General features: G+C 52.3%; 1 protein-coding gene across 1 annotated transcript in view; it reads right to left on the bottom strand.

The window, feature by feature from the left end:
• Positions 1-7,977: 7,977 nt before the first annotated feature.
• Positions 7,978-25,216, bottom strand: part of UBXN2A (UBX domain protein 2A) — a 56,612-nt gene continuing 39,373 nt past the window's right edge. The window contains exon 7 of the mRNA XM_075341156.1: positions 7,978-9,120. Within this exon, the coding sequence (XP_075197271.1) occupies positions 8,931-9,120 (190 nt within the window). The 3' untranslated portion in view covers positions 7,978-8,930. The remainder of the gene's footprint in view (positions 9,121-25,216) is intronic.

Here is a 25,216-nt window from a genome sequence, read left to right as displayed (position 1 = left end):
TACGCAACATAAATTGACATGCTGAGGCTCGGGAAGCTGCTTCACAGGTCGGTTTATGCTGCAGAGAAGGGAATTTTGTTACTTACCGTAAATTCCTTTTCTTCTAGCTCCTATTGGGAGACCCAGACGATTGGGTGTATAGCACTGCCTCCGGAGGCCACACAAAGCAATTACACTAAAAAGTGTAAGGCCCCTCCCCTTCTGGCTATACACCCCCAGTGGGATCACTGGCTCACCAGTTTTAGTGCAAAAGCAAGAAGGAGGAAAGCCAATAACTGGTTTAAACAAATTCACTCCGAAATAACCTCGGAGAACTGAAAACCATTCAACATGAACAACATGTGTACCCGAAAAACAACCAAAAATCCCGAAGGACAACAGGGCGGGTGCTGGGTCTCCCAATAGGAGCTAGAAGAAAAGGAATTTACGGTAAGTAACAAAATTCCCTTCTTCTTCGGCGCTCCATTGGGAGACCCAGACGATTGGGACGTCCAAAAGCTGTCCCTGGGTGGGTAAAGAAATACCTCATGTTAGAGCTGCAAAGACAGTCCTCCCCTACGGGGAGGCAACTGCCGCCTGCAGGACTCTTCTACCTAGGCTGGCGTCCGCCGACGCATAGGTATGCACCTGATAATGTTTGGTGAAAGTGTGCAGACTCGACCAGGTAGCTGCCTGGCACACCTGTTGAGCCGTAGCCTGGTGACGCAATGCCCAGGACGCACCCACGGCTCTGGTAGAATGGGCCTTCAGCCCTGATGGAACCGGAAGCCCAGCAGAACGGTAGGCTTCAAGAATTGGTTCTTTGATCCATCGAGCCAGGGTGGCCTTAGAAGCCTGCGACCCCTTGCGCTTACCAGCGACAAGGACAAAGAGTGCATCCGAACGGCGCAGGGGCGCCGTGCGGGAAATGTAGATTCTGAGTGCTCGCACCAGATCTAACAAATGTAAATCCTTCTCATACCGATGAACTGCATGAGGACAAAAAGAAGGCAAAGAGATATCCTGATTAAGATGAAAAGAGGATACCACCTTCGGGAGAAACTCCTGAATGGGGCGCAGCACTACCTTGTCCTGGTGGAAGACCAGGAAGGGAGCCTTGGATGACAGCGCTGCTAGCTCAGACACTCTCCGAAGAGATGTGATCGCTACCAGAAAAGCCACTTTCTGTGACAGTCTAGAAAGTGAAACCTCCCTCAGAGGCTCGAAGGGCGGCTTCTGGAGGGCAACTAGCACCCTGTTCAGGTCCTATGGATCTAATGGTCGCTTGTACGGGGGTACGATATGACAAACCCCCTGCAGGAACGTGCGCACCTTAGAGAGTCGTGCTAGACGCTTCTGAAAAAAGACGGATAGCGCCGAGACTTGCCCCTTAAGGGAGCCGAGCGACAAACCTTTTTCTAACCCAGATTGTAGGAAAGAAAGAAAAGGTAGGCAATGCAAATGGCCAGGGAGACACTCCCTGAGCAGAGCACCAGGATAAGAATATCCTCCACGTTCTGTGGTAGATCTTAGCGGACGTGGGCTTCCTAGCCTGTCTCATGGTGGCAACGACCCCTTGGGATAATCCTGAAGACGCTAGGATCCAGGACTCAATGGCCACACAGTCAGGTTCAGGGCCGCGGAATTCCGATGGAAAAACGGCCCTTGGGACAGCAAGTCTGGTCTGTCTGGTAGTGCCCACGGTTGGCCGACCGTGAGACGCCACAGATCCGGATACCACGCCCTCCTTGGCCAGTCTGGGGCGACGAGTATGACGCGGCTGCAGTCGGATCTGATCTTGCGTAGCACCCTGGGCAAGAGTGCCAGAGGTGGAAACACATACGGGAGCCGGAACTGCGACCAATCTTGCACTAAGGCGTCTGCCGCCAGAGCTCTGTGATCGCGAGACCGTGCCATGAAGGTCGGGACCTTGTTGTTGTGCCGGGATGCCATTAGATCGACGTCCGGCCTGCCCCAGCGGCGACAGATTTCCTGAAACACTTCCGGGTGAAGGGACCATTCCCCTGCGTCCATGCCCTGGCGACTGAGGAAGTCTGCTTCCCAGTTTTCTACGCCGGGGATGTGAACTGCGGATATGGTGGAGGCCGTGGCTTCCACCCACATCAGGATCCGCCGGACTTCCTGGAAGGCTTGCCGACTGCGAGTCCCCCCTTGGTGGTTGATGTATGCCACCGCTGTGGAGTTGTCCGACTGGATTCGGATCTGCTTTCCTTCCAGCCACTGCTGGAAGGCTAGTAGGGCAAGATACACTGCTCTGATCTCCAGAACATTGATCGGAAGGGTGGACTCCTGCTGAGTCCACGTACCCTGAGCCCTGTGGTGGAGAAAAACTGCTCCCCACCCTGAGAGACTCGCGTCTGTCGTGACCACCGCCCAGGACGGTGGTAGGAAGGATCTTCCCTGTGATAATGAGGTGGGAAGAAGCCACCACTGCAGAGAGTCTTTGGCCGTCTGGGAAAGGGAGACTTTCCTGTCCAGGGATGTTGACTTCCCGTCCCATTGGCGGAGAATGTCCCATTGAAGTGGGCGCAGATGAAACTGCGCAAACGGAACCGCCTCCATTGCCGCCACCATCTTCCCGAGGAAGTGCATGAGGCGTCTTAAGGAGTGCGACTGACTTTGAAGGAGAGCCTGCACCCCAGTCTGTAGTGACCTCTGCTTGTCCAGCGGAAGCTTCACTATCGCTGAGAGAGTATGAAACTCCATGCCAAGATACGTTAGCGATTGGGTCGGTGACAGATTTGACTTTGAGAAGTTGATGATCCACCCGAACGTCTGGAGAGTCTCCAGTGCAACATTCAGGCTGAGTTGGCATGCCTCCTGAGAGGGTGCCTTGACAAGTAGATCGTCCAAGTAAGGGATCACAGAGTGTCCCTGAGAGTGCAAGACTGCTACCACTGCCGCCATGACCTTGGTGAACACCCGTGGGGCTGTCGCCAGACCAAATGGCAGAGCTACGAACTTTAGATGGTCGTCTCCTATCACGAAGCGTAGAAAACGTTGGTGCTCTGTAGCAATCGGCACGTGGAGATAAGCATCTTTGATGTCTATTGATGCTAGGAAATCTCCTTGAGACATTGAGGCAATGACTGAGCGGAGGGATTCCATCCGGAACCGCCTGGCGTTCACATGCTTGTTGAGCAGTTTTAGGTCCAGAACAGGACGGAATGAGCCGTCCTTTTTTGGCACCACAAAGAGATTGGAGTAAAAACCTTGTCCTTGTTCCTGAAGAGGAACAGGGACCACCACTCCTTCTGCTCTTAGAGAATTCACCGCCTGCAGAAGGGCATCTGCTCGGTCGGGATGTGGGGAAGTTCTGAAGAACCGAGGCGGAGGACGAGAACTGAACTCTATCCTGTACCCGTGAGACAAAATGTCTGTTACCCACCGGTCTTTGACCTGTGGCAGCCAAATGTCGCAAAAGCGGGAGAGCCTGCCACCGACCGAGGATGCGGAGGGAGGCGGCCGAAAGTCATGAGGCAGCCGCCTTGGAAGCGGTACCTCCGGCTGCTTTCTTGGGGCGTGAGTGAGCCCGCCAGGAATCAGAGCTCCTTTGCTCTTTCTGAGTCCCTTTGGACGAGGCGAACTGGGGCTTGCCCGAGCCTCGAAAGGACCGAAACTTTGATTGCCACTTCCTCTGTTGAGGTTTGCTTGATCTGGGCTGGGGTAAGGAAGAGTCCTTACCTTTGGACTGTTTAATGATTTCCGCCAATTGCTCACCAAACAGTCTGTCTCCAGATAATGGCAAGCTGGTTAAACATTTTTTAGAAGCAGAATCTGCTTTCCATTCCTTTAACCACAAGGCTCTGCGCAAAACTACAGAGTTAGCGGAAGCCATTGCGGTACGGCTCGTAGAGTCCAGTACCGCATTAATAGCGTAGGTCGCAAACGCAGTCATTTGCGTAGTTAAGGACGCCACTTGCGGCACTGCTGGACGTATGAAAGAGTCCACCTGTGCCAAACCAGCTGAAATAGCTTGGAGCGCCCACACGGCCGCGAATGCTGGAGCAAACGACGCGCCAATAGCTTCATAGACAGATTTCAACCAAAGGTCCATCTGTCTGTCATTGGCATCTTTAAGTGAAGCCCCATCCTCCACTGCCACTATGGATCTAGCTGCCAGCCTGGAAATTGGAGGGTCCACTTTTGGACACTGGGTCCAGCGTTTGACCACGTCAGGGGGAAAGGGATAACGTGTATCCTTAAGACGTTTGGAAAAACGCTTGTCCGGATAAGCATGGTGTTTCTGGATTGATGCTCTGAAGTCAGAGTGGTCCAGAAAAGTGCTCAATTTACGCTTGGGATACAGGAAATGGAATTTCTCCTGCTGTGCAGCTGCCTCCTCTGCTGAAGGGGCTGGGGGAGAAATATCCAACAGCCTATTGATGGCCGCTATAAGGTCATTTACCATGGCGTCACCATCTGGCGTATCCAAATTGAGTGCGGTGTCAGGGCTAGACTCCTGATCACCCACCTCTGTCTCATCATATAGAGACCCTTCTCGCTGAGACCCTGACCCGCGTGATGACGTGGAGGGTCTCTCCCAGCGAGCCCGCTTAGGCGGCCTGGGACTGTCATCGGAGTCAGAGCCCTCAGCCAGTGATGCCTGGGACCCCCGTGAAGTACGGATTAGTTCCAACTGAGGGGGACCGGGGAACATAGGGACAGTAGTGTCCATGGTCTGAGCAACTGGCCTGGACTGCAAGGTCTCCAGGATTTTTGTCATAGTCACAGACATTTTATCAGCAAAGACTGCAAATTCTGACCCCGTCACCGGGGCAGGGTTCACAGGCGTCTCTGCCTGGGCTACTACCACCATAGGCTCTGGCTGACGAAGTGCCACTGGGACTGAACATTGCACACGAGAGTCGTTGGAGCCTGCTGGTAGATTAGCCCCACATGCTGTACAAGCAGTGTATACAGCCCGTGCCTTGGCACCCTTGCGTTTTGTGGATGACATGTTGTTGTCTTCCCAGAGCAATATAGGGTATACAGCCAAGAAGCGACCGTACAGTGCAGTATATATATATATAGATATCTGGTACAGGAAAACGTACACCAATACACACTGTGGCACAAGAGGGGCCAGCACTAAAGTGCTGCTTACCGCCCGCTAAACGCGGGTGTGTGGTCGCCAGAAATCCCTAGTCTTGGGTCTCCCAGAGCCTGTGTCCGTCCTCCAGCCAGAACTGCATGCAGGAATGGCTGCCGGCGTCCTGTGGAGGGGGGGGGCGGGCCCTGGGCGTGCCAGACCAAAAGCGGGAAACCTGCGTCCCACTGTGCCAAGTGAGAGGGCTGGAGCATGTAAATAAGGCTCCAGCCCTCGGCGCTGAGTAAACGTACAGCGTCTCTCCCCTTCCCTGATTGACAGGGAGGGGGCGGGAACGAAGCGAAGCTAGGCCGCAAAAGCCGGGGACTAAATTTATAAGCGCCGCCGCCGTAAAAGCGCGGTCGGCGCTAAGTCCCCGGCGCACTACAAGTCCCAGCCGCGCCGCCGCTCCGAGAGTGGCCGGCGCGGTAGTTCCCAGCAAATGAAGTCACACAGCTAAGCTGCTGTGACTCAAAACCCCAGCGTTACTGTCCCCGGCGCACTAACACACCCAGCAAGTCTGGCGTGTGCGTGCCTGTCTGCACGGGGACACAGAGTACCTGGAAGTTGCAGGGCCTTGTCCCTGAATGGTACACAGCTCCGTATCCATCAGGTTCTCTGGGTCTGTGGATGGAGCCCGGCCTCAGGGCTTGGGGGCCGGTAAGATCCCACTTCCACAGAGCCCCTCAGGGGGATGGGGAAGGAAAGCAGCATGTGGGCTCCAGCCTCCGTACCCGCAATGGGTACCTCAACCTTACGAACCACAAGTGGGGTAAGAAGGGAGCATGCTGGGGGCCGTATATGGGCCCTCTTTTCTTCCATCCGACATAGTCAGCAGCTACTGCTGACTAAACAGTGGAGCTATGCGTGGATGTCTGACCTCCTTCGCACAAAGCAGAAAACTGGTGAGCCAGTGATCCCACTGGGGGTGTATAGCCAGAAGGGGAGGGGCCTTACACTTTTTAGTGTAATTGCTTTGTGTGGCCTCCGGAGGCAGTGCTATACACCCAATCGTCTGGGTCTCCCAATGGAGCGCCGAAGAAAAGAAGCACAGTGGGCATGAGATTTCTAAAAATCCTTCCACTGTGCTTCTACTGCACAACGCAGCGTCATGGATGCAGGGAAAACACTCTGCGCCCAAAACGCTGCAAACCCCGATTGTGGGCATCCAGCCTAAAAAGCGTCAATGGAGGTCAAATATATATACAACGTCCCACCCCCCATGCATATTCTAAGCTGGCACCTTTAGTACCTTTCATGTGGCACTAAAGGGTGCCTAGCCTAGTTTTTATCACAAAAACAAAAAAAAAAAATGGCGTGGGGTCCCCCCTATTTTTGATAGCCAGTCAGGGTAAAGCAGACAGCTGTAGCCTGCAAACCACAGCTGGCAGCTTCATCTTGTCTGGTGATCAATTTGGAGGGCTCCCCAGGTTTTTTTTTTTTATTTATAAATAAAAATAATAAAAAAAAAAATAACATGGGGTCCCCCCAAATTAGATCACCAGCCAAGGTGAAGCTGACAGCTGAGGTCTGGTATTCTCAGGGTGGGAAGAGCCATGGTTATTGGACTCTTCCCAGCCTAAAAATAGCAGGCCACAGCCGCCCCAGAAGTGGCGCATCCATTAGATGCGCCAATCCTGGCGCTTCGCCCCAACTCATCCCGCGCCCTGGTGCGTTGGCAAACGGGGTAATAAATGGGGTTGATACCAGATGTGTAATGTCACCTGGCATCAAGCCCAGCAATTAGTGATGTCACGGCGTCTATCAGACACCCGACATAACTAATTGACAGTAAACAAAAGCAAAAAAAAGACAACAAAAAATTTTTTATTAGAAAAAACACTCCCCAAATCATTCCCTTGTTCTCCAATTTAATAAAAAAAAATGGGTCCGCAGAAATCCATTTGGATGTCCCACGTAGGCTCTGGACCTTCTAGAATATGGGGGCACGTTCAGGGAACGTATCCCCCATTTTCTAGGAGGGCAGACCCTCCATTTGAGGAGAGTGGGTGCAAAAATCTGCACCCACTCTCCCCGGGTCACAGCTGCAGAGTGCCGAGCAGCCAGCACAGCTCACACTGAACACAGTGCTGGCTGTCAGCTGCTCGGCACATGTGACCGGCCGGCGTCTGCTGTGAAGGAGGAGGGAGCCGCGGGGGATCAGCGCTGCGACCGGACAGGTATGTATGACACCGGGGGGAATTGGGGTGAACGGGCAGGGCCTGGGTGCATTTTTCTGTCGCATGTCTCAAGGCACATGCGACAGATAACATAGGAGCAGGGCGGCCGGTGCGCTACTGTGCGCGCGGCCATGTTGGATTTTGTTGGGTCGGGGCGGGCACTTTGGCGACACCGGGGGCTTTCCTGAACTTTGCCAAGAAGTGAGGTCAACAGGAAACCTCTTGACCTCACTTCCAGGGAAATGCTTGCGTTCTGGCGTGCCGACAAAGCCCGCGGACCGTAACAAAAAAGCAGGTCACTGCGGTGTAGCTGCGTTCTGACCCCACATCATTGATTTCAATGGGGGAGAGAACGCAGCCACAACGCACAAAAGAAGTGACATGCTGCTTTTCTTTCCGCACCGATTTTTGGCATCAAAAACGCTGCGTTTAGAAACGCAGCGTGTGCACTGATTTTTCAGCTTTCCCATACACTTTGCTAGGAAAGCTGAACGCATGCAATTTGCCACTGAAACGCTGCGGTTCAAAACGCAGCATTTCCGCGGTAAAAAACGCAACGTGTGCACACAGCCTTAGGGTAAAAAAAAGTGCAATTTAAATTTTGTACAAAGTTTACATACCATATGCAATATTTATATAGGAAAAACCTAGGTAAAAGTTTATTTTCTGCTGACACATTCCCTTAAATACCAAAAAGCCAAACAGGGGTCATTTAAAATGTTTTATTTATAAAAAACAGAATCCTAAAAACCTAAAAATCACATTATCTAAATGCACAGCAATCGTTACAAGACAGCATGCTGGGTGGGAGACTGCAGCTCTGATTTGTAATGAGCCATCAGCAGGGGCAGCCGGACGAGCTGTAGTGGCGCAGGTGCAATACGGCGCAGGTGCAATACGGCGCAGGCCCCCTGCTGGTGAGCTGGTGTAAAGCAGCGACTGTTCTCTTCAGCATAAAGATACTGCGTTCCCTTTCTATCTTACATCATATGCCCTAAAGGAAGGAAGGGAAATACCTTTGTGATCATAATGCATGAAACCTGGGGGAAGAATGGTGTCAATAATATGACAATTTCTATGATGGGCCATATAAAGGACATATTAAAGCGAAGCGCAAAGTCCTGAATTATCAAACATGCTTTGGTGCATCACAGATATATTTTTTTTAAATAATAGAAGTCATCGGGTCATGAAAAATTATTTTTAAAAAATCCCAAATTATTTTTATAAAGTATTTTTTTTCACATTAAAGCTGCATTGTGTACCCGCTATAGAAGAACCATTGTCTTGCATTCTCTGCTAGGAAGTGTAATAGTGATGCTATATATAACAGTTTGTAACCTACTTATTGCCAAACAATATTTGTACAGCAATCCGGAGCAAAAAATAGTCTGCAGAAAAAAACCTGAGGGGTGGGAGCTGCTCTAAAAGTAAGTGCACCCTGAACCTCACAGTGTAAAGCAGTGGAGGAGGAGCAGTGTCTGCACGCGTGGCGCAAGGTGGGACCAGGCATACAGATATAGCTTCCAAGTCAGAAGATATGTACAGTCCGATCACAGTGCTTCTCAGATCTCATATGCATCAAAAATAAAGAAAACACCCAGTCTGGTGCCCCCCCCCCAGCCGTGGTGGATACCGCCCCAACACCGATGCCTCCCGATCTAAGAGTCAGTGAAAGGTTTTGTGCTTTTCGGCACTCTCTGCACCACGACGGCATTCTGCAGCCGAGCTTCCTGGATGGTGATCGTCTCATCCAAGAGGTCCTGCAGTGGAAAGGAGGTCGCCAGCGTGAAGGGAATCTTCTCCGATTTACAAGGGATGCGTTCTACAAAGCTCCTCACATCACTGATTCTGCGGAAAGAAAAACAAACAATGGAGAGGGGTTGGTGGTCTGTAAGGAAGATGCACATTACAAGTTCAGTTGTAGATGCACAGATCCTGTATTGAAGAAAACGCCAGCATCCAACAGTTGTAGTTCCAGTTTACCTTACAAAGAAATCCCAGTAAGGGCTAAGCCACACGGCGAGAAAATCGGTGCGAGTGGAGTGCGATAAAACATCGCATTCCCCTCGGACCAATTCTAGCCTGTGTGTGAGCACACATGAGCGATTATTTTCTCAGCCCTAATCGGACTGAGAAAACAATCGCAGCATGCTGCGATTGTAATCCGAGACTCTTTCTCTCGCAGCCATTCAAGTGAATGGGGCGAGAGAAAAATCGCACTGCACTCGCGGTACACCGGTGTACTGCTAGTGCAGTGCGAGAATGGCTATAGCCGACTATGCAGGAGAGAGGGAGAGAAATCCCTCCCTCCCCTCCTGAGTGCCGGCCCGCCCCCCGCAGCTGAGGTCTGCTCGCACGAACGGACCTCAGTTGCAAAGACACAGGCATGACACTCGGCTCTGCTGTACTGCCAGCACGAGCCGAGTCTCATGCAAGTGGATCGCAGTAGTGCCCGTGTGGCCCCAGCCTTACATTTACATATCACTGGTTAGATACCAGTTTATAGATCCTGTGGATCTCGTTGGTGCACTCACAACCCATACATCAATATTATAGAAATCAGTAAAAGCCTGAATCAGAAATCTCTAATCCCCGGAATTCAACCCCTTAGATGCTATGCTCAATGGTGACCGTGACATATAAACGGTTGGAAAGAGGGAAGAAGCGGCTTTCATCTTAACTTAAAAGGGTGGGTATTTTCTAGATCGATATTATATTGAGAAATAAGGTTTCTCTCAAATACCTTATGTTGGTAATAGTGCCTGTGAGAAGCGCAATTGCAGACCGCTGTTCCCCCGCTCCGTGACATCGGGGATCCAGTGACGTCACGTCAAGTTCCTGACACCGCGGCCGGCCGCAGTGTCCGTGAGGCATGGGCTGTGGGTGGAGTTTCACTGCTGGTCACAGCCCATCAGTTCCTTCCTACCACAAGCATGCGACACACTGGGTTGTGACGAGCGGTGAAACACCGCCCACAGCTTAGTGAGTCAGGAAGACTGGGGCCGGCCGCGGTGATGTGACGTGATCCGGAACTTGACGTGACATCACCGGATTCCCGAGGTCACGGAGCCGGTAACAGCAGTTTGCAGTAGCACCTATCACAGGCACTATTGCCAACATAAGGTATTTGAGAGAAACATTGTTTCTCAATATCGATCTAGAAAATAAAAAATATGGGTGAACCACCCCTTTAAATGGAACCTGTCAGCAGGTTATTGCTATGTAATCTGACAGTAGCATGATGTAGGAGCAGAGACTCAGATTCCAGCGATGTGTCACTTACTGAACGGCTTGTAATTTTTAAAAATTACATTTTTATCAGCAGGAGCTTATCACTGGAGGACTAATAAACCTGCTGCCATGTAGTCCTCCATATTCATGAGCTCTGTATAACCCTCCACCACTCCCGTTTGGCAGCTTTCTGCCTATGCACAGAAATCTGTCAACAGCTATATAGGGCTCAGCATTTAGAGAACTGCTAGATCTGCAGCAAAGAAAACAAATTTTATCAAAACTGTAGCAAGCAGTGCCCTAAGTGGTACATCAGGGTCTCTGCACCTGCCTCATGTAGCTCTCAGAAAGGGTAGAAAATACCTGGTGACAGATTCCCTTTAATTCCCCCTAAGACTATGTGCGCACTGGAAAATGGAATTTTCTCAAGAAAATTCCGCAGGTATTCAAAGATTACCGCACCCGCGGTAAAAAACCGCAGCAAACCGCACCGAAAACCGCATGCGGTTTGCCGTGGTTTTACCGCGGTATTGTTCGCGGTATTGCCGCGGTTTTGCCGCGTGCGGTTGGGATGTGCTTTATTGCATTCAATGCAATAAAGCACATTGAAAAAAAAAAAAAAAAAAAAGTCATTTCACTCTGAGATAGATAGATAAAGAGACAGAAGAATAGATAGAGGGATAGATAGATAGATGACAGATCGCTGCATTTCTCACGGTCGGCAGTGAGTTCACAATACCGGCCGTGGGAAATGACCGGTAATTACCTCTGCTGTCTGCTGCATTCATTCAGCGCTGTGTCTGTGACAGTCGCGGCTGGATGTAAGCAGCGCAGGACCTGTGGATTACGTCGGAGTTTTGTTTCGGGAGGGGTTAATAAAAGGGTTAACGAGGCTTGTTTGTTTTATTTAAAATGAAGGGAATTTTGTTTACTTACCGTAAATTCCTTTTCTTCTAGCTCCTATTGGGAGACCCAGACAATTGGGTGTATAGCTTCTGCCTCCGGAGGCCACACAAAGTATTACACTTTAAAAAGTGTAACCCCTCCCCTCTGCTATACACCCTCCCGTGCATCACGGGCCCATCAGTTTTGGTGCCAAAGCAGGAAGGAGGAAACTTATAAATTGGTCTAAGGTAAACTCAATCCGAAGGATGTTCGGAGAACTGAAACCATGAACCAAAGAACAATTGAACATGAACAACATGTGTACACAAAAGAACAACAGCCCGAAGGGAACAGGGGCGGGAGCTGGGTCTCCCAATAGGAGCTAGAAGAAAAGGAATTTACGGTAAGTAAACAAAATTCCCTTCTTTGTCGCTCCATTGGGAGACCCAGACAATTGGGATGTCCAAAAGCAATCCCTGGGTGGGTAAAAGAATACCTCGATAAAAAAGAGCCGAAACAACGGTCCCTTCTTACAGGTGGGCCACTGCCGCCTGAAGGACTTGCCTACCTAGGCTGGCGTCTGCCGAAGCATAGGCATGCACCTGATAGTGTTTTGTAAAGGAGTGCAGACTCGACCAGGTAGCCGCCTGACACATCTGCTGAGCCGTAGCCTGGTGCCGCAATGCCCAGGACGAACCTACCGCTCTGGTAGAATGGGCTTTCAGCCATGAAGGAATCGGAAGCCCAGACGAACGGTAGGCTTCAAGAATCGGTTCCTTGATCCACCTAGCCAAGGTCGACTTGGAAGCTTGCGACCCCTTACGCTGTCCAGCGACAAGGACAAAGAGCGCATCAGAACGGCGCAAGGGCGCCGTGCGTGAAATGTAGAGCCTGAGTGCTCTCACCAGATCTAACAAGTGCAAATCCTTTTCACATTGGTGAACTGGATGAGGGCAAAAAGAAGGTAAGGCGATATCCTGATTGAGATGAAACGGGGATACCACCTTAGGGAGAAATTCCGGGACCGGACGCAGAACCACCTTATCCTGGTGAAACACCAGGAAGGGGGCTTTGCATGACAGCGCTGCTAGCTCAGACACTCTCCGAAGTGATGTGACTGCCACTAGGAAGGCCACCTTCTGCGAAAGGCGAGATAGAGAGACATCCCGCATCGGCTCGAAAGGTGGCTTCAGGAGAGCCGTCAGCACTCTGTTAAGATCCCAGGGTTCCAGCGGACGCTTGTAAGGCGGGACTATGTGGCAAACTCCCTGCAGGAACGTACGGACCTGCGGAAGCCTGGCTAGATGCTTTTGAAAAAACACGGAAAGCGCCGATACTTGTCCCTTGAGAGAGCCGAGAGACAAGCCCTTGTCCATTCCGGATTGAAGGAAAGAAAGAAAAGTGGGCAAAGCAAACGGCCAGGGAGTGAAACCCTGATCAGAGCACCAGGATAAGAAGATCCTCCAAGTCCTGTGGTAGATCTTGGCGGACGTTGGTTTCCTGGCCTGTCTCATGGTGGCAATGACATCTTGAGATAACCCTGATGACGCTAGGAGCCAGGACTCAATGGCCACACAGTCAGGTTGAGGGCCGCGGAATTCAGATGGAAAAATGGCCCTTGAGACAGCAAGTCTGGTCGGTCTGGGAGTGCCCACGGTTGACCCACCGTGAGGTGCCACAGATCCGGGTACCACGATCTCCTCGGCCAGTCTGGAGCGACGAGGATGGCGCGACTGCAGTCGGACCTGATCTTGCGTAATACTCTGGGCAGCAGTGCCAGAGGAGGAAATACATAAGGCAGTCGAAACTGCGACCAGTCCTGAACTAACGCGTCTGCCGCCAGAGCTCTGTGATCCTTGGACCGAGCCATGAATGCCGGGACTTTGTTGTTGTGCCGAGACGCCATTAGATCGACGTCCGGCGTTCCCCAGCGGCAACAGATCTCCCGAAACACGTCCGGGTGAAGAGACCATTCCCCTGCATCCATGCCCTGGCGACTGAGAAAATCTGCTTCCCAGTTTTCTACGCCCGGGATGTGAACTGCGGAGATGGTGGAGGCTGTGGCTTCCGCCCACAGCAGAATCCGCTGAACTTCTCGGAAGGCTTGAAGACTGCGAGTGCCGCCCTGGTGGTTGATGTACGCAACCGCCGTGGCGTTGTCCGACTGTATTCGGATCTGCCGTCCCTCCAGCCACCACTGGAACGCCTTTAGGGCCAGATATACTGCCCTTATCTCCAGAACGTTGATCTGAAGGGATGACTCTGTCGGAGTCCAGGTTCCCTGAGCCCTGTGGTGGAGGAAGACCGCTCCCCACCCTGACAGACTCGCGTCCGTCGTGACCACAGCCCAGGATGGGGGCAAGAAGGATTTTCCTTTTGACAAGGAAGTGGGAAGAAGCCACCACTGAAGAGAGGTCTTGGCTGTCCGTGACAGCGAAACGTTCCTGTCTAGGGACGTCGGCTTCTTGTCCCACTTGCGGAGGATATCCCATTGAAGTGGACGCAGATGAAACTGCGCAAAAGGAACTGCCTCCATTGCTGCCACCATCTTCCCTAGGAAGTGCATGAGGCGCCTCAAGGGGTGTGACTGACCCCGAAGAAGAGATTGTACCCCTGTCTGTAGTGAACGCTGTTTGTCCAGCGGGAGCTTCACTATCGCTGAAAGGGTATGAAACTCCATCCCGAGGTAAGTCAGTGATTGGGTCGGTGTCAAATTTGACTTTGGGAAATTGATGATCCACCCAAACCTCTGGAGAGTCTCCAGAGTGACGGTCAGGCTGTGTTGGCATGCCACCCTGGAGGGTGCCTTGACTAGAAGATCGTCTAAGTAAGGGATCACCGAGTGGCCCTGAGAGTGTAGGACCGCCACCACTGCTGCCATGACCTTGGTGAAGACCCGTGGGGCTGTCGCCAGGCCGAAAGGCAGTGCCACGAACTGAAGGTGTTCGTCCCCGATGGCGAAACGCAGGAAGCGGTGATGCTCGGGAGCGATCGGCACATGGAGATAAGCATCTTTGATGTCGACTGATGCTAGGAAGTCTCCTTGTGACATTGAGGCGATGACAGAGCGGAGAGATTCCATCCGAAACCTTCTGGTGCTCACATGCTTGTTGAGCAGCTTGAGGTCTAGAACGGGGCGGAATGATCCGTCCTTTTTTGGCACCACGAACAAGTTGGAGTAGAAGACGTGACCATGTTCCTGAGGTGGAACGGGAATCACCACTCCTTCTGCCTTCAGAGTGTTTACCGCCTGAAAAAGTGCATCGGCTCGCTCGGGGGGCGGAGATGTTCTGAAGAAACGAGTCGGAGGACGAGAACTGAGCTCTATCCTGTAACCGTGAGACAGAATGTCTCTCACCCATCGGTCTTGGACATGTGGCCACCAGGCGTCGCAAAAGCGGAAGAGCCTGCCACCGACCGAGGATGCGGTTTGTGGAGACCGAAAGTCATGAGGAGGCCGCCTTGGGGGCGGCTCCTCCGGCGGTCTTTTTAGGGCGTGACTTAGACCGCCATGCAGAAGAGTTGTTTTGGCCCTTCTGTGACCTGTTGGACGTGGAGGAACGGGACCTGGCTGAGGGCCGAAAGGACTGAAACCTCGGTTGAATCTTTCGCTGCTGAGGTCTGTTCGGTTTAGACTGGGGTAAGGACGAGTCCTTTCCCTTGGATTGCTTGATAATTTCGTCCAATTGCTCGCCAAACAAGCGGTCGCCGGAAAATGGCAAACCGGTTAAGAATTTCTTGGAAGCAGAGTCTGCCTTCCATTCGCGTAGCCACATGGCCCTGCGGACTGCCACCGAATTGGCGGATGCTACCGCTGTACGGCTCACCGAGTCGAGGACCGCGTTCATGGCGTAGGACGAAAAAGCCGACGCCTGAGAAGTCAAAGACACGACCTGCGGAGTAGCGGTGCGTGTGACCGCCTTAATCTCAGACAGACAAGCTGAGATAGCTTGGAGCGCCCACACGGCTGCAAATGCTGGAGCAAAAGACGCACCTATGGCTTCATAGATGGATTTCATCAGGAGCTCTATTTGCCTGTCAGTGGCATCTTTGAGCGATGAGCCATCTGCCACTGATACCACGGATCTAGCCGCCAGCCTAGAGACCGGAGGATGCACCTTGGGACACTGAGCCCAACCCTTAACTACATCAGGTGGGAATGGGTAACGTGTGTCATTAAGGCGCTTAGTAAAGCGCTTGTCCGGATATGCTCTGTGCTTCCGGACAGCATCCCTGAAGTTAGAGTGATCGAAAAAAGCACTCCTTGTACGTTTGGGAAACCTAAACTGGTGTTTCTCCTGTTGTGAAGCTGACTCCTCAACAGGTGGAGTTGGAAGAGGAAGTTCTAGCACTTGGTTAATGGACGCTATAAGGTCATTTACAATGGCGTCTCCTTCAGGTGTATCAAGATTGAGAGCACAGTCAGGATCAGAGCCCTGAGCTGCAACGTCCACCTCATCCTCCAGAGAGTCCTCATGCTGAGACCCTGAGCAGCGTGATGAAGTGGATGAAGGTCCCCAGCGAGCCCGCTTAGACGGTCTGTGACTACAGTCCGAGTCGGAGTCCTCCCCGTGGGACCTATGTGTCACCTCAGGAGCAGTTTGCTGCTCTAACCGAGAGGGGCCTGGGGTCAATGAATCAACAGTGCCCGGGGCCTGTGTTACCGGTCTGGACTGCAAAGCTTCAAGTATCTTAGCAGACCATTTGTCCATAGACTGAGCCATGGATTGTGAAAGGGACTCAGAAAGTTTCTCAGCCAACACTGCCAACTCTGTCCCTGCCACCTGGACAGTAACAGCCGGTGGTTCTACCTGAGCCGAGGGTCCCACCAGTGCCTGAGGCTCCGGCTGAGTGAGTGTCACAGGGGCCGAGCATTGCACACAATGAGGGTAGGTGGAACCTGCAGGTAACATAGCCGCACAAGAGGTACAAGTTGCAAAATAAGCCTGTGCCTTGGCACCCTTGCTTTTTGCAGACGACATGCTGTTATCTCCTCTTAGCAAACAGTGAGGGTGTATAGCTAAGCAAATACTGCAGCCGAGCAGAGCAAATGTATACCCAATATGGATAATATATATATATATATATATATATATATATATATATATATATATATATATATATATATATATATATATATATATATATATATATATATATATATATATATATATATATATATATATATATACATATACATATACATATACATATATACACTGCGGCACCCAGGGGGGCCAGCACCTGTAACAGGTGCGGCTTACCGACCGCGCTCAGCGGTTGTGTGTCCACCAGATTCCCTGCCTGGGCCTCCCAGAGTTGTGGAGCTCTATCTGAAGTTCTCCTCCGGCAGCAGCGATGATAACAATGGCTGCCAGCGTTCTGGGAGGAGGAGGGAGCCGTGGGCGTGCCTCAGAAAGTGCGGGAATCTGGTGCCCCACGGTGCTCAGTGAGGGGGGAGGAGGATACTAAGTATGCTCCAGCCCTCACCGCTGACGTTCAGTCTAGCGTCCCGCCCTTGCCCCTGACTGGCAGGCCCGGGGGCGGGAATATGCGGTACTAGGCCGCAAAAGCCGGGGACTCGAGTTATAAGCGCGGCCGGCAAACAGGCACGGTCGGCGCGGTAGTCCCGGCGGCCCCAAACACAGCGCAGCTGCTGCAGTGTCCGATCCAGAGGCGCTCTATGCGCCGTCCCCAAGGGGACACAGAGTACCTCAGAGAAGCAGGGCCTGTCCCTGATGACATCCAGTCTCCTGTCCGTCAGGTTCCCACAGGGGCTGCGGAGGGAGCCCGGTCCCAGTGCCTGGTGACCGGCTAGGATCCCACTTCTCCCAGAGCCCCTAAGGGATGGGGAAGGAAAACGGCATGTGGCTCCAGCCTTTGTACCCGCAATGGGTACCTCAACCTTAACAGCACCGCCGACCAAAGTGGGGTGAGAAGGGAGCATGCCGGGGGCCCCGTGAGGGGCCCTCTTTTCTTCCATCCGATAAAGTCAGCAGCTGCTGCTGACTAAAAAGTGGAGCTTGCGTGAATGTGTGCCTCCTTCAACACAAAGCATAAAACTGTTGGGCCCGTGATGCACGGGAGGGTGTATAGCAGAGGGGAGGGGTTACACCATTAACCCCTTGTATTACCCTGACTGCCACTGCTACACGGCGGCAGGAAGAGCCAGGGACACATAATGCATGCGACAGTCCCGGGGCAGCTGCGGCTGATATTCTCGACAGCGGGAGGTGGGAGTGAGGCGGGGGACATTAACCCTGCCCCTCTCCCTCCCCAGCCTGAGAATACCGGGCCGCCGCTGTGTGCTAACCTCGGCTGGACGGTAAATATGCAGCGGAGCCCACGTTCTTTTTTTTCTATATTTCCGTTTGCTTTCTATGTGTGTTCTATGTGTCTGTGTTCTATGTCTGTGTGTGTCTGTGTCTGATATGTGTGTATGTGTTTACTCTCTGCTCCGCTTCCTCTTCCTGTCATAATGACATCACTTCCCTGCAAAACCGCAGACAAGCGATGTACATTACCGGAGGTAAACCGCGAAATACCGCAGGGAATAACGCAGGAAAACGCAGTGAACCGCACAGAATTTGCTGCCTGCGTTATTCCCTGCGGGATTTCACGATTACATTGGAGTCAATGTAGTGAAATCCCGCAGCGAAGTGCGGAAAAGAATTGACATGCAATTGTTTTTGCTGCGGGAATCCCGCAGCAAAACATGCAGCTGTCAAATTCCGCCCAGTGAGCACAGGATTTTTTTTTGCCCATAGGTTTTGCTGGTGATTCACTGCAGAGATGTTATGAACATTTTCTGCAGCGAAACATGCAGCAAAACCGCAAAAAATCCGCGGCAAAATCCGGTAAGTGCGCACATAGCCTTAAACAAAAATCAAGCCCCTCACAAAGTTCAGATTTTTTTTTTTTTCAACCACAAGTTGAACAAGGGTTTTATAGACTTGTATTGATTTGTGACCTCTGTTTCGCTCGATGAAACACTGCAGCTGCCGTCAGATCACAAAATGCCAGAGACAGACAGACAGACAGACACTGGAGAGGGGGGTTGGGGAGTATAAGACAGGGGACAGAGGACTTAGATTTAAAGCGCCACTCCAGCAATGCAAGAAAAAAACAACGCTGGACTGGTGGTTTAAACATGACAGCGGGATTGCAGCACAGCTCAGCTACTCCAAAGATCCCACTGATATCAGCTGCATTTGCACCTAATGATCCAGTCTAATTGACGAAAAAAGATGCATGTGTTTTCCTTTCTAATGAAACACTCCCTAGAAACTCACTGAATTCTCATTGCCCTGATATCCGGGTTGTAGCACAACTTTGTTATGAACGTTGGGAAATGTGTTATCGTCCCCGTGGACCTCCAATGAAACATTTAATTTGTAAATAGTTTATGAATGGTGATTGTGACCCAACATTTGATCAATATTCATTACTATCAAATCACCTTATACACAGAAAAAAAAAAAAAAATTAAAATAGGCATAATGAAATCCGGAAACGCACATGGGAAAGCAGAGGGAGGAACCTGCAGCACTGCGGAGAAAGCGGGGTGCTGCTGGGAAATGTAGTTTTAGCAGCTAAAGAAGGGAATTTTGTTACTTACCGTAAATTCCTTTTCTTCTAGCTCCTATTGGGAGACCCAGACGATTGGGTGTATAGCTACTGCCTCCGGAGGCCACACAAAGCATTACACTAAAAAGTGTAAGGCCCCTCCCCTTCTGGCTATACACCCCCCGTGGGATCACGGGATGCTCAGTTTTAGTGCTAAAGCAAGAAGGAGGAAAGCCAATAACTGGTTTAAACAAATTCACTCCGAGTAACATCGGAGAACTGAAAACCGTTCAACGTGAACAACATGTGTACCCGAAAAAACCAAAAATCCCGAAGGACAACAGGGCGGGTGCTGGGTCTCCCAATAGGAGCTAGAAGAAAAGGAATTTACGGTAAGTAACAAAATTCCCTTCTTCTTCGGCGCTCCATTGGGAGACCCAGACGATTGGGACGTCCAAAAGCAGTCCCTGGGTGGGTAAAGAATACCTCATGTTAGAGCTGCGAAGACAGCCCTCCCCTACGGGGAGACAACTGCCGCCTGTAGGACTCTTCTACCTAGGCTGGCGTCCGCCGAAGCATAGGTATGCACCTGATAATGTTTGGTGAAAGTGTGCAGACTCGACCAGGTAGCTGCCTGGCACACCTGTTGAGCCGTAGCCTGGTGTCGTAATGCCCAGGACGCACCCACGGCTCTGGTTGAGTGGGCCTTTAGCCCTGAAGGAACCGGAAGCCCAGCAGAACGGTAGGCTTCAAGAATTGGTTCTTTGATCCATCGAGCCAGGGTGGCTTTGGAAGCCTGCGACCCTTTGCGCTTACCAGCGACAAGGACAAAGAGTGCATCCGAGCGGCGCAGGGGCGCCGTGCGGGAAATGTAGATTCTGAGTGCTCTCACCAGATCTAACAAATGTAAATCCTTCTCATACCGATGAACTGCATGAGGACAAAAGGAAGGCAATGAGATATCCTGATTTAGATGAAAAGAGGATACCACCTTAGGGAGAAACTCCTGAATGGGGCGCAGCACTACCTTGTCCTGGTGGAAGACCAGGAAAGGAGCCTTGGATGACAGCGCTGCTAGCTCAGACACTCTCCGAAGAGACGTGATCGCTACCAGAAAAGCCACTTTCTGTGATAGTCGAGAAAGTGAAACATCCCTCAGAGGCTCGAAGGGCGGCTTGCAAATTCTGTCCCCGTCACCGGGGCAGGGTTCACAGGCGTCTCTGCCTGGGCCACTACTACCATAGACTCTGGCTGCCGAAGTGGCACAGGGAATTGAACATTGCACACAATGGGGGTCATTGGAACCTGCCGGTAGATTAGCCCCACATGCGACACAAGCAGTGCATACCGCCTGTGCCTTGGCACCCTTGCGTTTTGCGGATGACATGTTGTTGTCTCCTCAGGAGCAATATAGGGTATAAGCCAAGAAGCGACCGTACAGTGCAATATAAATATATATGGTACAGGGAAAAAGTGCACCAAAAAACACTGAGGCACTAGTGGGGCCAGCACTTATGTGCAGCTTACCGCCCGCAAAAACGCGGGTGTGTGGTCGCCAGAGTCCCTTGTCTGAGTCCCCCAGAGCCTGTGTCCGTTCTCCAGCCAGACTGCATGCAGGAATGGCTGCCGGCGTCCTGTGGAGAGGGGCGGGCCCTGGGCGTGTTTAGACCAAGAGCGGGAAACTTGCGTCCCCACTGTGCATAGTGAGAGGGCTGGAGTATGTAAATAAGACTCCAGCCCTCAGCGCTGACTATAGAACAGCGTCTCTCCCTTTCCCTGACTGACAGGGAGGGGGGCGGGAACGAAGCGGAGCTAGGCCGCAAAAGCCGGGGGACTAGATTTATGAGCGCTGCCGCCGTAAAAGCGCGGTCAGCGCGAGTCCCCGGCGCACTACAAGTCCCAGCCGCGCCGCCGCTCCCGGAGCGGCCGGCGCGGTAGTTCCCAACACATAAAGTCACTCAGCTAAGCTGCAGTGACTAACCCGAGCGCGCAGCGCTACTGCCCCCGGCGCACTAGCACACCCAGCAAGTCTGGAGTGTGCGTGGCCTGTCTGTGCGGGGGACACAGAGTACCTGAATGTTGCAGGGCCTTGTCCCTGACGGTACTCAGCTCCTCCAGCAGGTTCTCTGGGTCTGTGGATGGAGCCCGGCCTCAGGGTTTGGGGGCCGGTAAGATCCCACTTCCACAGAGCCCCTTAGGGGGATGTGGAAGGAAAGCAGCATGTGGGCTCCAGCCTCCGTACCCGCAATGGGTACCTCAACCTTAACAAACCGCAAGTGGGGTGAGAAGGGAGCATGCTGGGGACCCTATATGGGCCCTCTTTTCTTCCATCCGATATAGTCAGCAGCTACTGCTGACTAAACAGTGGAGCTATGCGTGGATGTCTGACCTCCTTCGCACAAAGCTTGAAAACTGAGCATCCCGTGATCCCACGGGGGGTGTATAGCCAGAAGGGGAGGGGCCTTACACTTTTTAGTGTAATGCTTTGTGTGGCCTCCGGAGGCATGTAGCTATACACCCAATCGTCTGGGTCTCCCAATGGAGCGCCGAAGAAATTAGGACCGTGCATTAGCTAAAATACTGAATGCACACAAGTGGAGAAAAAAACAAAACAAAAAAAACAAAAACACAAACTTACTAGAAAAAAAGAGAATTTTGTTTACTTACCGTAAATTCTTTTTCTTATAGTTCCGTATTGGGAGACCCAGACATTGGGTGTATAGCTTCTGCCTCCGGAGGACACACAAAGTACTACACTAAAAAGTGTAGCTCCTCCCTCTGAGCATATACACCCCCTGGATAACCAGATCTAGCCAGTTTAGTGCAAAAGCTGAAGAAGAATAGCCACCCACAAGTAAAGACAGAGCAAGAACCGGAACAACCGGAGCCTCTGTCTACAACAACAGCCGGTGATAACACGCGGAACAAGAAACTGCCAACAGGCAACAGGGAGGGTGCTGGGTCTCCCAATACGGAACTATAAGAAAAAGAATTTACGGTAAGTAAACAAAATTCTCTTTTTCTTTATCGTTCCTATGGGAGACCCAGACATTGGGACGTCTCAAAGCAGCCCATGGGTGGGAATAAACAGAAAACTGAGAAGTAGGCGGAGCCTAACTTCACAAATGGGCGACAGCCGCCTGAAGGATGCGTCTGCCCAAGCTCGCATCTGCCGAAGCATGAGCATGCACTTGGTAGTGCTTTGAAAAGGTATGCAGGCTAGTCCTGGTGGCAGCCTGACAGACCTGCTGAGCCGTAGCCTGGTGCCTGAAAGCCCAAGAGGCACCGACAGCTCTGGTCGAGTGTGCCTTGATCCCCGGCGGGGGAGGCACCTGAGTACACTGGTAGGCATCGGATATGGCCGACCTAATCCAACGAGCTAAGGTCGGCTTAGAAGCAGAGAGGCCCTTACGCCGACCTGTGGTTAGCACAAAAAGAGAGGTGCACCGCCTAAGAACAGCGGTGCGAGACACATAGATCCGGAGCGCCTGCACCAGATCCACAGTATGCAACGCTTTTTCAAAGCGATGAACAGGAGCCGGACAAAAGGAAGGCAGGGAAATGTCCTGGTTAAGGTGGAAAGGAGAAACCACCTTAGGGAGAAAATATGGAGTCGGACGGAGAACCACCTTGTCTTGATGAAAAACCAAAAAAGGTGACTCCGAAGAGAGCGCAGCCAAATCAGAGACTCTTCTGAGGGAAGTTATGGCCACTAGAAAGACCACTTTCTGTGAAAGACGAGACAAATAAACCTCCCTAAGAGGCTCAAAGGGAGGTTTCTGCAAGGCCGTGAGGACCAGATTGAGGTCCCAGGGATCCAAGGGCCGCCGGTAAGGCGGAATGATGTGAGACGCGCCCTGCATGAAGGTGCGCACCTGAGCCAGCCGGGCGATACGCCGCTGGAACAGCACTGACAGAGCCGAGACTTGTCCCTTGAGGGAATTGAGGGATAGTCCTAGCTGCAGACCGGACTGTAGAAAGGACAGAAGGGTCGGCAAGGAAAAAGGCCAAGGAGCATGGCCGGAAGAGCGACACCAGGACAGGAAAATTCTCCAGGTCCTGTGATAGATTTTGGCCGAGGAAGACTTCCGAGCCCGAGTCATAGTGGAGATGACTTCAGGAGGAATACCAGAAGCCGTCAAGATCCAGGACTCAAGAGCCATGCCGTCAATCTGAGAGCCGCAGAATTCTGGCGGAAAAACGGACCTTGTGAGAGAAGGTCTGGACGGTCCGGAAGATGCCACGGCACCTCTACGGACAGATGGAGCAGGTCTGGGTACCAAGCTCGCCTGGGCCAGTCCGGTGCAATGAGGATGACCCGACGGCCCTCCATTCTGATCTTGCGCAGAACTCTGGGCAAGAGAGCTAGAGGGGGAAACACGTAGGACAGACGAAACTGGGACCAATCTTGAACCAGAGCGTCCGCTGCAAGGGCCTGAGGATCGTGGGAGCGAGCCACGTAAACCGGAACCTTGTTGTTGTGCCGGGATGCCATTAGATCCACTTCTGGAGTGCCCCACTTGCGGCAGATTGACTGAAACACTGCCGGATGCAGGGACCACTCGCCACTGTCCACGGTTTGACGGCTGAGATAATCTGCTTCCCAGTTTTCCACGCCTGGGATGTGGACTGCGGATATGGTGGACTTGGAGTCCTCCGTCCATTGAAGGATGCGTTGAACCTCCAACATTGCCAGGCGGCTGCGTGTCCCGCCTTGGTGATTGATGTAGGCAACCGCTGTCGCGTTGTCTGACTGGACTCGGATGTGCTTGCCCGCCAAAAGGTGGTGAAAGGCTAGGAGAGCCAGAAGCACAGCTCTGGTTTCCAGCACATTGATCGAGATGGCTGACTCGGACGGAGTCCAAGTGCCCTGTGCTCGGTGGTGGAGACATACCGCTCCCCAGCCAGATAGACTGGCATCCGTGGTGAGGATCACCCAGGACGGGACCAGGAAGGAGCGTCCCTGAGACAGAGAGAGGGGCCGAAGCCACCACTGAAGGGAGCCCCTGGTCTGTGGCGACAGAGCCACTAGCCTGTGCAAGGAGGAAGTCCGCTTGTCCCAACAGCGGAGAATGTCCAGCTGCAGAGGACGCAGATGGAACTGGGCAAAGGGAACAGCCTCCATTGACGCCACCATCTGACCCAGCACCTGCATCAGGTGCCTGATGGAATGACGGCGGGGCCTCAGCAGAGAGCGCACCGCCAGATGGAGGGACTGCTGTTTGACTAAGGGCAGCTTCACAAGTGCCGGCAGAGTCTCGAACTGCATCCCTAGGTACGTGAGCCTCTGGGTCGGAGTCAGAGTGGATTTGGGAAGATTGACAAGCCACCCGAATTGGGTTAGAGTGGCGAGAGTGAGCGAGACACTCCGCTGACAGTGTGTGCTGGATGAAGCCTTGACTAGAAGGTCGTCCAGGTAAGGAATCACTGCCAACCCCTGGAGGTGCAGAACCGCAACCACTGCTGCCATGATCTTGGTGAATACTCGAGGGGCCGTGGCTAACCCGAAGGGGAGAGCCACGAATTGGAAATGTTCCTCTCCGATTGCAAAAGTAGCCAACGCTGGTGTGAAACTGCAATTGGCACATGCAGATAGGCATCTCTGATGTCGATGGATGCCAGGAAATCTCCTTGGGTCATTGAGGCAATGACTGATCGCAGAGACTCCATGCGAAAATGCCGCACCTGAACATGCTTGTTGAGAAGCTTGAGATCCAGGATGGGTCGGAAGGAACCGTCCTTTTTGGGGACTAGGAAGAGATTTGAGTAGAAACCTCTGAACCGTTCCCGGGCGGGAACCGGTACAATTACTCCGTTGGCCTGCAAGGATGCCACGGCCTGAGAGAAGGCGGCGGCCTTGGAGCAGGGGGGAGTTGACAGAAAAAATCTGTTTGGCGGGCTGGAAGAGAATTCTATCCTGTAGCCATGGGAGATGATATCCCGCACCCACGGATCGGAGACGTGTTGAAACCACACGTCGCCAAAGTGGGAGAGCCTGCCACCGACTAAGGACGTTGCTGGGGCGGCCAGATAGTCAAGAGGAGGCTGCCTTAGTGGCAGCAGCTCCTGCGGTCTTTTGTGGACGCGCCTTTGTGCGCCAGTTGGGTTTTTGGTCCTTGGCTGAGTTAGTGGACGAGGCCGAGGGCTTAGAGGACGACCAGTTGGAGGAACGAAAGGAACGAAACCTCGACTGGTTCCTACCCTGGGCAGGTTTCCTGGTTTTAGTTTGTGGCATGGAAGTACTCTTCCCGCCAGTAGCTTC

The sequence above is a fragment of the Anomaloglossus baeobatrachus genome, chromosome 3, assembly GCF_048569485.1.
Source record: "Anomaloglossus baeobatrachus isolate aAnoBae1 chromosome 3, aAnoBae1.hap1, whole genome shotgun sequence".
In the NCBI taxonomy this organism is placed as follows: domain Eukaryota; kingdom Metazoa; phylum Chordata; class Amphibia; order Anura; family Aromobatidae; genus Anomaloglossus; species Anomaloglossus baeobatrachus.
The sequence above is the reverse complement of the archived record's forward strand: the minus strand, read 5'-3'. Positions and strand labels throughout refer to the sequence as shown.